General features: G+C 37.7%; 1 protein-coding gene across 7 annotated transcripts in view; it reads right to left on the bottom strand.

The window, feature by feature from the left end:
• Positions 1 to 14,718, bottom strand: part of CDK14 (cyclin dependent kinase 14) — a 357,378-nt gene that overhangs the window by 92,520 nt on the left and 250,140 nt on the right. For 6 of the 7 annotated variants that reach the window (XR_012774170.1, XR_012774171.1, XM_075492799.1 and 3 more), the window contains one exon: positions 1,039 to 1,178. The exons of the other annotated variant lie outside the window; for it this stretch is intronic. Coding sequence is in view for 4 of the 6 variants with exons in the window: in XM_075492799.1 (XP_075348914.1) it covers positions 1,039 to 1,178 (140 nt within the window). In the remaining 2 variants the exon portion in view is untranslated. The remainder of the gene's footprint in view (positions 1 to 1,038; positions 1,179 to 14,718) is intronic. 7 annotated transcript variants of the gene reach the window in all.

Raw genomic sequence — 14,718 nt, 5'->3', positions numbered from 1 at the left:
ATCTATTGTGGATTAATATTCAGGAAGGGAGCTCAGTTTTTACAAGCAAACTTTTAAATCCGCCATAGTTACACACACATGTGCCATCATTGCATCTCAACTTTTTGCCTCAAAGTATTGGACTTAGATCTTTTGCTAATGGATGCATGCTTGAAAGCAGAAATAACATACACTGTTCTAATGCAAGCATGCTTCTCTTCACCACACTGAGTTAAAGCAAAATGCTGATTGTAACTCCCCTGTGAAACCTATTTTTAATAACAGAACCTTCTCTGAATCAAAAACATCATGCATGATAATATTTTTCCCCAGAATAAATACTAGTGTGCTTTGAGCACTGGAAAAAGATATGGACACGTATGTTATCCATGATTTACAATTATTGAGATACAATTAAAGAGATAATTGACAGCATAAATGATAGGCACATTTTTGCCAAGTCAACTGGAATGCATTTTGTTTAATAAAAGAAACAAAAAGATGTATGTAAATACTGAAAGCATTCTTCGTTAATAATATCATCTGCCATCCTCTTCTTACACAGTCTAATTCAGCAAATTAACTGATTGTCTACTTTGTGTTTCTCAGACTTCCGAATGCCATGTCCTTTCTTAAAGGTTACTGTTATAACAGATATAGATTCTGTGAATCAAACATGGCTGGATTTTTATCCTGTATGCTGCAGCTAGTTAAGAAGTACTGTATGTTATAAAGTGAAAAGCACTAAATATGTAAATTGTATTTTTCCTTTTGCTTTATGACAATTCAGATAATTCTCTTGGCTGCACACATAATCAAATACAAAGATAGCGGGCTGCAGACTGCAGAGCAGAGATAGCAAAAAAAAAAAAAAAAGAATCCATTTTTTCCTGTGTCAAGCTAACTATATAATTTCAAGCTACACAATTGCACTCACGTATTTTGTGTGTGGCTGTGTATGTCCATGAAGCTGCCTGCATGTGAGGGTTAGCATACATAGATGCATCTGTATGAACTAGCGTCTTTGTTTTTAATCAATTCGGAGATGGTTATACTCACTATCAGTTAACTCCCATAGCCGTGGGGGCAGATCACTGAAATACTCATGGCTCAGGGCTGCCTGTGCTGACAATCTGTTCTTTGGGAAACACTGGAGTAGTTTGGAGGCTAGATCTTCCGCGTGATTCACATAGCTCAGCCTGAAACACAAACAAGAAGGTTTTTTCTGAAAAACAATCTCATTATTCTGTTTACTAATTCCATCTGCAGTCAGCACAGTTGCAATACCAAGTCTTGCTAGCCAGGATAGAGACAAAGTCTGTTTGGGAGCACTACCAGGAAAGATATTCCTCAGTTAGGGAGTCAATGAATTATTTCTGGATTGATAGCTCAAAATTCATACAAATTTTACAAATACAGAGCATATAATATACCATACCACCTATGCCCTGCCTGGTACGCTAAAGGATCATGAGCAACAGCGTCTTGAAAGCAACCGTTTTGATTCTTCCATTTACATTTTATTGAGCATACTGACAGACTGAAAATTTACAGCTCTGGAAACAAATGGTTATTGCTATCTAAACCCATGAAATCCAAGCTTAAAATAACAGCAGTATTCATACAACTTTGTGAAGTATCAAATTTTAAAATCCAATTACACTTAACACGCAACATATGCATCATGTTTCATAAAGACATTTGTCTTTTGGGAAGTACTGACTTCTTATTTTTTCATATATTCTCACAGCAGGGGGCTGACTCTTCATTAGGTGTTAATGCAATGCAAACATTAAATTGTAAGTAAGTGAAGTATATTTTATAAGCTACCTAGGGAAGTCTGAGAAAACTCATTGTTTTACTGGGAGCTATATGATTGGGAATATTATAAGAAAATATAAACTAAAAATAATAGATTTGGAGGGGAGAGAGTAAAATGATAATCTGCAAGACGTAGCTTGGGTCTAGTAACCTACAGCAGCCTCCTAAATTTCCAAAGCCACCAAACTTATTGTAATATGCAGTAGGAAAAGAGGTGCTGAATCTTGTTGACATCGTGTTGCTATTATTAGTAGGTAACTTTGTAAATTCAACCATGGCTTTGCTCAGTAAAGATCTCTTGTCAGGTAAAAATGCCAAAGTGTATAAAAGGTCTCCTATTTTTCAATGTACTGGTTTCCCAAAACAGATAAGAGTAGACTGCAGTCCAAAATACCGCAGTATTTGAAAAAGATGGTGTTATCCTTGAAAATCAATAATCCTACAGCATGCTTCATGCAAATGTTCATTTTTGTTCAGCTCAAGCTGACTTTCTGGAAAGCCATTCAAGGAAGATGGATTAAACAGAGTTACTCTTTTATTTTCACGTACTTAATATTCAGCTGACATGGCATAATTTATAAGGATCAGTGTATGCACAGGTGAAACTATCTCTGCAACAAAGAGCAGGTAACACTGAAAACACTAAATGAAAAAAAAAATGTTATTAGAGTGAAAACTTTAAGTCACAAATGTCATAGATACAACTTTTTGTCCATGCCCATCCTACACTCAATGTGGAAAAAAAATAAAATTAAAAGTCAAAAGCATCTCTGCTAAATTATATGCTGGCATATGTATGATATGCTGATATTTGTAATGATTCAAAAATATGCCACTGGCTGTCTTTTTAATTTCTAGCAACCATACGCTAGATAGGAATTTTTGAATACTGTGTCTATCTGATCTCTTCTTGAGAACGGGCAGGATATTTGTCCAGAAATTACCCAGGGATGAATTGCCCAGAAGTGCTGACCACTTCAGGACACTATTTCTCATCAGCCATAAGCTTACAGAATTCCCAGGATCAGGATTTGGAATTGTTATTCTAGGTTAAACAGATGCTAAACTTCAGTATTTCTGATGGGCATAAGTTTTCTGTTTTCATTTTCAGTTCATGACAAAATAAAGGCATCTTGAATTAAACAGTCATTGCCTATAAATTAGATTCTACAACAGGATTAATTCCAGATTCCTTAAGCTACCAGATTGTAGAAATCGTTTCATTCAACTTTTTTGCAAATTACAGGAAAGTTCATTACAGAACACAGCAAAATACCAGGAGGAAGGCTATTCTTAACAAAGAAAGGAAAAGGAGGGGTAAATATTCAGGGAGAATTGGTATTAATTCTTCTACACATCCAAAATTCCCATGGACCAGTGATTATATTGAGTCTGTGAGGCCTGTCTTATGTTCTAATCCCACCTGCACCAATTATTTGTTCAGAGGTCCTGGCAAGTCATTTCACCAATGTATTTTTTTTCCCACAGAGCTAGCTGCATCCTTTTTAGGAGCCATAGTAAACTTGCTCTGTCTTGAATGAAAGCTACTCTTAAGTCAGAAAAATGAGGTCACTTACAGTAGTGAAATATTACCCTCCAATATAAGAATGGTACCATTCCTTAGCTGATCCACAGGTATAGTGAAGATGCTAATTAAGTACGGCAAAGCAAAAGAAAAGAACATTCGAACATTAATGAGTTCTGAATTGCAAGTGAAATTATGGATGATGATACCCTAGTTCCTTTGTGCTCTTGAACAGAGTAGTGCCAACATTTTGACTGTATTAATGGTCACCAACGTACCAGGCATATTGCTAAGGACTTTTTTAGCAAGAAAATCAGATTAACTAATATACATTGAAAATATTTTGAGTAGGAACAGCTTAGGAAGCCAAAGTCACCTTCCCAGTTTAGAAACAAAAAAGATACTGGTTTATTGAGATCAATCAAGAAGCCAAAGATAAGTATCAAACAATCAGCAGATTATACATTAATACAATATAAACCCAACAAAAATACCTAGGGCTGCAACATAATCACATCAATCAATGAAATAATTGTGAATAAATCAGTCAAAATTAGAACCGGTTTTATAATTAATAAATAGAAAAAAGACTAAATTCATTGCACAGTCTGCAAAAATAGTTCAGTCTGTTATAATTATTACATTTACCAGCCCTGATAACACTCTGAGTAGTGCTGGGCCAGGGCGGGGGGGTGTTAGTTGTTTCTACAGTGCTTTGAGGATTCCAATTGCTACATTATTAGTATTATGTTCCCAAGCATTTATAGATTTTAAACTCAGAAGGGACCATAATGATCAAGTCTCATCTCCTGCGTAATGCAGGCCGAAGAAGATCATCCAAGTAACTCATGGATGAAATCATCAGTTTTAGCTAGGCTCAGCTGTATCTTTAAAGTTCTACATCAAAGTTCTAGCTTTGTTTACAGAGCTTTGCACAGCAATGAAAAAATTCTTCTCCAAAACCCATGTCTTCTGCAAAGGTCACTTCTGGAAATCAGTGGACACTGCAAAAGGCATATGCATGTGGGCTCCTAAGGTTGTCAGTCTTAAAACCGATGCCTTAGTGGAATGCATGACTAATTTCGCTGCTTTGTTTAAGGACAAGCTATTTTTCCACTTATGAAAAATGCACTGTATGATCATGTATTTAAATTACATCTACTGCATCAGAATTGTTTGGAGAAATCCATTTAGTGCATAACCTCAGTGGTCTGGAACGTCGGAACGTTTGGTTTTGTTTCTTTCCTTTTTTTTTTTTTTTGCCAATAGTCTCTTTACAATCTCCTTCTTAAAACATTAACAATTTGTCTGATGTAAGTTTGAAACATGATTCCTCAACAGGGACAAAGGCTGAATTTTCAGATGGGGTTCAGTAGTGCAGTATCTAATACAGAAAAGTTAACAAAAAGAACTAAAGAAAAAAAGAGATTTGATTTTTAAATACACCTCCTTTAGTATGTGACAGGATGGAATTTCATACAATATGTCTTTGTGTCTAAAACATAATAGCATGTTTTGTCTCACAGCAGTTGGGCCATATAGGAACTTGGCATGCATGATATGGCAAGTCTCAATATTCACGCTTCACTTACTGTCACACTAATCACTGAGGAATAGTTACTAGCCATGACAGCATACACACTTTCAGAAAACGTGGCGCACAGCAGAATACACAGAAACCTTTGGCAATGAGTATTAAGTAATATGTAGATATTGTTTTGAGAAATATTGGGAATATTTTTACAGACCTACTCTGATGACATTTGTGAAACACACTGATTTTCAACTTAATCCCAAACGCTATATACGGCCTTAGCTCAAGAAAAACAAACACCATATGAACCTGTCTCACCTTAAACATGTATGAATCTGACTAGACTTGAGCAGTTGTAAATCTCATTGGATTACAAGAATTTGATTTAATTTCAGAAAACAGGCTTAAATTGTCTTTCTACTGCAGAGGAAGGTCAGTATTTGGTCAAGCAGAACATGACTAAGATCACTGAAGTTTGGTTTAAGCTCTTGAGAAAAAAAAAGTTTTGGGCATGTGCAGTGAACTTCTGAACTTGGGGTGATTTGCTTTTAAATGCAATGAAGAAGGCAGCTCAAATTCACATTAATAATTAAGACAAATGGGCATTAAAACAAATGGAGATAATATGCTGTCTATATACTCCTAACAGCATGAGGTAAATACTTCCCAAAGCAAAAATCGTTTACTGTGCATATTTTCCACGTGAAGATACGACTCTCGCAGCGTATCATTAATTCATTTCTCAACTGGCATTTATAGCATGGCCTAGGGGAGTGAGGCACCTAATTCCCATTGGAAATCTCAGCTCTTTATTCTAAGTAATCCCTTGCAACCTGAAGTGCTGAAAGACAAAACCACAGTTAACCCGAACAATCACACCATTTAGCAGAGTTTAAAGTTTAATGGCAAGAAGAGAATAAACAAAAAATGTCATGTCTTGGTGCAAATCAGACAGGCCATACGGTAACCCTTGCAGCTCATTTCACAGAGGACGCCGTGCTGCCCTCAACAACAGGGCTCTTGTACAGTCCCTATGCTATCTCACCTACCATCGCACTGCCAAAAGGGCCGTATTCCCCATTTTCACCCAAGTGTGCTTGAGGATGGCAGTCTTTCCTCCTTGTCCCAGGTTTTAGGCCTCTCCTGAGTTCTGACACAAAACTGTGCCAACACCGTATATTGTAGTTAATGTTTTCTTTGCAAGTTCATGATCTTCTGACCAGTTGATACGGACATGCCCTCATGTGCCTTGATAGTTTGCACCTCTGAGTATGCGCGCAACCCTACTAGCAGCAGCTACGCAGCACACAAATCGGAGCAGGGCCTACCTTAAGTAACATTTCCTTTTCACTAAATATCAACAGCCTTTTCTGTTGTTACAGCCATGCCGAGAACACCTACCGTCTTCAAAGACCTGACGTGCCAGCTCCAGCATGCAGGAGCTGCTTCCCTAACGTGCCTGGTGTGCCTCCACGGAACTGTTGCAGAGATTATTTAGCCATCATGAAACCACTGCAACAAGCGAACGCAAGTTTTGATGCGATGCTTTTAGCTTTTGATACAGATGAAGGCATAAAACGGCACCTCAAGATGAAAATCTAACAGAGTAAAGATGTTATCATTTTTCTCAGTGTTTTACACAGAGGGTACTGAGGACTAAAACTGATGAACAAAGAGAGACAAAAGCTTTTGAAGGCTCACTGAAGCAGGGTTTTACTTGTTGCTGATCAATCACAAAATACAGAATTTGCTCTACAGCACAGCGTAGTGGTACTTCAAGCCAAACTATACAGTAAACATTATTTAACCTACAGTCAAACACAGGCACAGGGACCATATTTCAGTGGTGGGATTGTCCCCCACACCTGCACGGAGCTGCCAACAGCAGTCCTAACATTGTGCTGGGTTGTGCACGCTCCTTAGGAGAGGCATGTCTCCAAACACCCGATGCCCCTCTTGTTCTTCCCAAATTGAGGTGCTGGCAGCAGTTTAGATGCAGAAACACTGAGCTCTCTACACATGCAGGGCAGGGAAATATGGTCTCCAGGCTCCCTAGGCCATCAGTTCAATTGCACTCTTCTAGCTCGGTACCTCACTAGAAGCAAGATTGCCACATTAGTGCAACACCCTGCTCAGGCTTCTTTGATGAGCTAGGCTGGGGCAAATCCTGCACGAACGTGGCACTACTGCTCCCAGCATCTGTCCTTGCTCTGTACTGCTGCACAACACTGCGCTCCACAGTCTTCAGACCATCACGATTTCTGTAAGGTGTATGAAATTATCTCTTTGGAAATTTAGAAAGTAGTTTGATCTCTTTTAATTATATTACCATACCACAGCATCAGCAGCCTTATCTGTTGAGGTACTGAAAAGGTGGTCAAAATGTTTATTATTAATACAAAAGCCATGACAATCAATGATAAGTATTCACTGATATTGCACAGAGCTAAAAGTATCGGTGTTTGATTCTTTGGTATTGCTGTTAACGTAGATGTAAAAGAGGTCAGAGCCCCGTTTGGAAAGCTGTGGAGGTAAGATCATTTAGTGCATTCCAGAAAGGTAATAACAACCCTGACCCATCTGAATTAATTCTCACTTGACAGTTGCACAGATGCCGTTAGCTGGAAAGCAGCCAAATTGAATAGAATTTCATGAAAAAAAGTGAATGTAACAAGTGAAGGTTCTAATGATGTAGGCAACTAGGGTTTTTTTCTATTTTAATTAATATAGATTTATCTTTAGATATATAATTTTTATACACTTGGTAAATTTTTAAAATAATCTACTGCCCACTATGTAAACTATAATTATAGTTGCAGCTCCTGAACTTCTCAGAATGGAGAACTAAGACGCTTACTTAAACTGCTCATGAGTCATGTGAGGCTTCAGAGACTCTGTTTGGTCACACCTAAGCTAGGCAAGGAAGTGATCCAGCCCCTCACGGCAATTCTCATTAATGGCCAGTAAGCTCAGTCACAACGAGATCATAAAATCATTTGTATGTGTCATCGCTGAATGTAACTCAAGACAAAACTTAGATATGAGTCTATTTCTCCCTGACTCTTTCTGTGCTAGATTTGATGTGTTTTAGTGTCCGTTTCAGATATATTACTGTAGTTCTACAACACAACACTGCTTGCGATATCCAGCTTGAAAGCTTTGTTTCACATAGGAAGCAGAACATTAACACCCTTACAGAACACAACACCTTTAAAAATTGAATTTGGTTGATTTGAGCTTTAAATGCTAAGCTTAAAGAGAATCAGTCAATTTACAACAGACTTAACAGTATCCTGGGTTTTGTCCTTCTATAGCCTGACATGCACCCAGGCTGGCTCTTGCTCTGATGCCTCAGAATAAATATGCTGGGCTATGAAACCTTCCAAAGAAACCCAGTGCCAACTACTGAGAGCTTAGGGAACGAAGACAGCCAATACTGTTCATTGACAATACTGCAGATATTTCCCCCACTAGTTCTATACCATTTTGATACAGAATAAGGTTTACATTTAATACTAGGTATCTTTTTGCCAGGGTAATATCTGCGGGAGCACCAAATGAAGCAAGAACTATGGAGTCTGCATGGCAGACATTAAAGAGAAGAAAAACAAGCTTATTTAAACAGCAAATATACAAAATATACCCAGTGATAACATACTCTAAGCTATTGAGAATGTGGCTTTCTGTGATATGATCACATAACTTCCTGAATTCCTGGGAATTCTGAGATTGTGATATTGCAGGCAACATGACTGCTGGATACAGTGTTCTGCTACTGTTTAAAACCACAACTAATTCTTTAAACTAAAAGAAGAATACCTGAAGTATTTCATATTATTTCACTCAGTTTTCAGCAGTTTCTCTCAGATACAGGTATTTCCCAGAAAAAATATTTCCTAAGAAATTTTAATCAGAACATGCCTTACCATTTTGCCCTAGAAAGAGTTTAGGAATTACTTCTTTTTGATTTTACATGCCACCACCAGTCAGCTATTTTAATGCTTTCAGCATCCCAATTAGCCCAGTATTAAAGATATTAATTATGGAAGACAGTGTATTACTTACACCACAACAGACTACTACTGAATATGCTAGATTTATAGTTTACTGGAAGATCTTTGCTTGCTGTAAGTGTAATTAATGAAGAACAACAACATGGTGGCTACATCTAACCAGCAGCTTTTGATTATTTTGAAATTCTTTAAAGGGCATGAATCTTCTGATCAAGGAGAGTGTTTTTTAAAGGCCTTCTTCGTGCATCTCAGCAAGTTGAATAGAATATCCTTGGAAAATAAATAGAGCTAAAAATAATTACTAACAACCCAATCATTTTATGAGCTATTATTTCACCAGAAAATGGAGAAAATATATCTTTAATCCTGAACAAAAACTCTTCAAGGTTTATGTTCTCTATAAACCTTTCACTGAGAACTGAAAATATAAGTTAGTAATGCAATAAATGCCCTAACAAATATATCAGATTTTTCACTTAATGCTTTTTACAGGCTTAAACCAAACTGAGTGAAAGAAAATCACCTTTTACAGTCTGACTCTTAAAGGAAGAATGCCGTTCTGTTATGCTTTTTAAAAGAAGGCATGGTGAATTTATATCAACTCCACTGAATCTTGGGGCATGATAAAAGGAAGAAAATACGGCAGCGGAGTTAACATTCCATAGCATTCTTTCTTCACATATTTATTTCCTCACTGGCTGGACATAAGCCAAAGAAAAGGAGGGAATAAACCCCCCTCACCCCAAAAGACAGAAATAGCTGAAATAAACCATTGGCACACAATGCAGTCAAAGCTTTCTGCTTTTCCTCCTCCTACCCTCGACAACCTGGATTGTTTCTCTCCAAAGAAATCCAAGCAAAACATACTCCAAAGAAAAAACAACCAAACTCTGAATTTCAAATTTCTCAGTGGGTGCAGCCACTAGGGCAGTAAACAAGGTTTCCTCTATTTTCCCTTATTAAATGACTACAGAAAGAAAAAACAGATGTCTTTTTGGACCTATTGCCTTCTGCAAACAACAACAACAAAAAGACAGAACTAAGTTCTAGTAAATAAACATTAGCACTGCCTTATAAATCTCTGCCCTCTTGTCTGATATTTTATCATCTCGGGTTTGAGAAGTCTTAATTTCATTCTCATGTAAATAAGAACTGGTCTGTTTGCACAGTACTTCAACAAGAATTTGCTGCAAGGTTGCAGCATGCAGGCAGTGCCCCGAGAAGGGTGACCTTGCTTTTAGTCAGTGAAGCCAAAGATCATTTATCACAGTTAACCTACAAATCTGTCTTGCCAGGGTCTCAGATCCATCAACCACTTGGAAGCAGCTACTTGTCCTGTCCTCCCACAGCTCCCTAAAACATCGGATGGGTCTGATCTTTTCTATTATTGTATACCTCTCAGCTAATAAAATGTATTTTTATGGATATGGAACGAACAGGAGTACTTTGTATTTATTTATACAGCTCATTAAAGGTGGATAGAGATTTGGAGACAGAGAGAATGCCCCAAGCCTAGAAAGCTCAGGAAGACAGACTCCAGGCATATGCATGTATTTAACTTTATGTATATGAGTCGCCTGGCTGAACCCAATGAGGCTAAGCAATTACATACAAGTAGGCATCCCGGTCTTTTTGCAACTATACTCCTTACTAAGACATGGCAGGGAAATGATGCAGAACTAGTAAACATTGAGAGAAGGAGACCAAGATGGTTATAATGAGAGCATATGGGCAATATATTCAATATATGCAGTCAAAAATACTTTATTACATATTATTATACCTAAATATTTAGACAGACTTATATCATACAGAAGTAGTTGCAGCTCCCTGACCCTGAGGTACTTGGTTCAGGTGACATTAGAAGAGATCACGGGATGGGAAATCACATTCACACCAGCATCATAGTGCAGAAGGTGCCATTCCTTCTCCAGATTCACCCTCCTGATTTAGCACACCACTCTCTTTACATTAATGGAGATAGATACTTTCTAAAGGGAACATTAGGTCATTTTCCAGCAGGGAGAAGCTGGCAGACTGAAAATCCAGTGCCTGATACCAACAGCAGTAATACTTGTTAAGAGACAAATACGCTTGTGCCAATCTGTTAAAAGAAGCCTGAATTTGACTTTGAACTTGAACAGGGAAAAAACTAGTGTAATTATTCACGGGTTTCTTGGGCACGGAGACCACTGTAGAAGGAGAAAACAGTGATCTCTCTCTAGTATGCAATTTGGAGAAAACGTAACATGATTTTGCATTGATTTTTTTTAAAAAAGTGAAACATTACATATCCACACGCTCCTGTATTGAAGTGTCTTTTTAAAAAGTTGCTCAGATTTAACACAACAGTTTATGCCTTTTTAACTATAAACAGGTTGGAGATGAATGACCAAACCACAAATTCCATATATTTTAGCTATCAATTACTGAAATATGTGGATTTTAAGTGCTTGTACTCAGATATGTGTGAGGATGCAGTGCTATCTGACACTCAGAAATCGGCTTGCAGTAGGGAAGGACTCAATCCTGAACTATTTTTGCAAATCCTAACCTGTCAAAGTAGCATGAAAGAGAGACAGCTAAGCAGGGAGTTACTGCTATTTAGACATAAATCAGCATTGGCGATTTAAGAACTAAAATCAAAATTGTTATCTATAATAGTGACCATTAAAGGTCAGATTTCCCAAAGAGCCAACTATCACTCAAAATTGACTGCCAGTAGAGCTCAGGCCACTTCTAATGACCCAAAATAAGCAGGTGGATTTTCAAAAGATTTTGCACATGTAGAATTGTGGAATCCACGGAGCTCTGCAACACATCTGGTCATGTGCGCTGCCACTGAATTGGGACAAGCAGGTAAATAAACACCTGGGACCCATTTTGAGGTCCTAAATGGATATTAAAGTTTCTGTGAAAGCAGGCATTTGAGGAAGGCAAGGACTAGTCCTAGCAGCTTCCAAACTGAGAACAAGAAGCCTGGAGAAAAGGACCACAAACAACTGGTAAATGCACTGGGCACAAGACCATCTGATTCCCAGAAAGGAATACAGCAGTTGTGAGTCTGCCTGAATTATCTAGGGGACAGGAGAAGGCCTAAATATGAGTAAGGGATCACTGACATAAGAATAGGGAATAGGAGCAAATACATAGCTTTTGAAGTAAGAGAGGAAGACGCAGAATTATGGAGGATTTTGAGATGGGTAAGAAGGAGCTCAAAAACGATGCAGTGAAACAGCCAGTGTTGGGAGGGGAGCTAAACAATCCACAAAAAAAGAAACTGAATTTACTGGTTGCTTTTTATATGATCTGAAGAAGGGTGTTGGTCAGTAGAGGACATGAGAAGTATATTACGATAATCAAGATCTGAGTGACAGAGTTGGTTGGGGAAGAAAAAAAAGTATCTTGGAAAAGCAGAAAGAAAAAAAAAAATGTAAAATGTATATAGCAGTCTGGATGCAAGGGATAGGAAAGGAAAGATCAAAAAAAGCCATAAGGCTTCAGGCCTAGGTGACAAACGATGCTAGCATTACAGTGAGAGGAGAAACTTCACTGGGAATATGCTCAAGTATGCAAGGGTCAGGGAATAGTAAGAACCTCTCTGTTGAAGCCTATATCACCAAATTAAGCAGGGCTAGGTAGAGAGCCTGACCACTCAATTACTGAGTGTTCACATTGCCCCCTGGATTATTTTGGCCCATGCCAACTAGCATTCTCCAAAACCACTCCTAGACACAGTTCAGGGACCAACCCGTGCCAGGGACCATTCCCAAAAGGCAGCACAAACCAGCCTCCTACAAGCAGGACATGCAATATTTAACCTTCAATCTCATGCTAGAAAATACAATTCCCATAGTCTGCAGCATCGGTCTTACGTTATTCTGGAAATTTTGGATTAAAAAACTAATACTGAACACCCCATAAATAATAATTGCACATGCAGCTGCATGGGGACCACACAAAGCCCACAGGAGATGCACGCCCAAGTGTTACTTAGTACAGCTCTAGCTAAGGTCTGCCACATGGCCTCAGGGCCAGAAGGTAGTTCCTGGCTCTGCTTTAGTTAGCAGCATAGACATAGGCTGTATCTGACAGAAAAATGATATTCACCAAACACTATCTGTCAACATCTCAGGAAAGATTCATGCTCTCATGGTTGCAGAATAAAGCTTGACTCAAGGGCACTTTAAGGATCAAATATGAAAGAAATAAAAGGAATATAACACTAGTCTACAAAAGTTGTAATGCTGAAGGAAGGCAAATAATAATCTGGAGCATCATTTTTTATGTCAGGGTGGTGAAATTAGTTTGAGGCACACTAACAGTACACAGCAGTAAATAGAGCTTTAAGATTGCTATAGAATCTAACCAAAGAAGGCAATGCGAAATGATGGTCCATTCTTAACTTGCAATGGTGTCAGAGGGAAAAGCATACATTTCATCTATTTTTATTAGATTTCCTTGGATTTTGTAAGTTTGGGTCCAAACAGCAGCAATATTTTAAAACTATTCTGGATTCCTAAACAATAGGAACAAAAAAAGCAAACAATAAATTTATGAGAATGTGACAGAAGTAAAAATTTTATTTTTTCCATTTAATTTCTTAGCAGTAAGATTCTGAGTTTATAAATCCAACACGAAAAATTAGAGCTTTTATTCGTTTGCATATCCAGCCTCTTATTGCAGCAGTGATCATAAAACAAACACAGCTGGCATCTTTATTATTTTATTCACTGAAGGATTTAGCTGGACAAACATCACAAAGATGGTGGCTGCTTTCATTGAATTTATGATCAAATATGCTCCAGCATAAGATCAACTCTGTAAGATCAATTATTGTGAGATGTGAATAATTTAACAGAAAGTTGTCTATTTGTAAATCAGATCTTATGGATATAAATTCAGCTGAGGTAGCAGACAGTGGATATACACTGTATTATACATTACATTATTTAAAAGGATGCAGTTTTTCTGTGAATCACATTTAGTGATAAATACTGTCATTTACATTTTGTACCCAGTGAGCTGCTAATTCAGACAAAAAACATTTCAAAATTTTATTTTAAACTTCAATTAAATTTATCTTAATCAGAGAAGAACCTAACTGTTTTAGTGATGTATTTCAAAATTACAGAATATATTTGCTATAAAGGCTTAATTAAAAACAAGACACAAACCACCACCACCATCATTTTACGGGTTTTTTCCATAGATTCTCACCAGAGTCTGTTGTTCAGCATAATACCAGGAGAGTTATAATAATTTTAACACAGAATGTGTGCCTTAGGATATGGGATTGACTCAATGCCTGAAAGAAAAAGGTCAGTTCCCTTTGGAACCACTTGCCTCTTTGCCCTCCAGCAATGACAGGTGCACCAGCCCTGTGCCGAGGCTCGTTACTCACAGTGTGTTGCTGAAGATACATAATCTAACCCCTCCATTTTAATGCATCAGCAAGGATTATTGTCTCCTGTCTTCCCATTTTGACACTCGGGTCAAGCAGGCACTGAACATATATACATGATGATCTGCCTGCAGCCAGCATCTCACAAATTCTCAAACGATAGCTTCAAACTTTCTAAAATAGGTTAATGAAAGACATCACTAAATTTAATTATGAAAACTGTTTGGCTAGCAAATAACTTCCACTTTTGAAACTAATCACTGTTTTTCACTAGTCTCCTACAATGCCGTGTGTTTCTGCATCACTAATTCCAAAAAACTGCATGAAAAAGCAAAAATTCTTGTTACTCTGTCCTATACAGCAGGAAAGAAGTAAGAAATCTGAAGGCAGATACATGAAGCGCCACAGACAGAAATGCAGGAAAAGAAGCAATTAAGATTTT

The sequence above is a fragment of the Mycteria americana genome, chromosome 2, assembly GCF_035582795.1.
Source record: "Mycteria americana isolate JAX WOST 10 ecotype Jacksonville Zoo and Gardens chromosome 2, USCA_MyAme_1.0, whole genome shotgun sequence".
Taxonomy (NCBI): Eukaryota; Metazoa; Chordata; class Aves; order Ciconiiformes; family Ciconiidae; genus Mycteria; species Mycteria americana.
The sequence above is the reverse complement of the archived record's forward strand: the minus strand, read 5'-3'. Positions and strand labels throughout refer to the sequence as shown.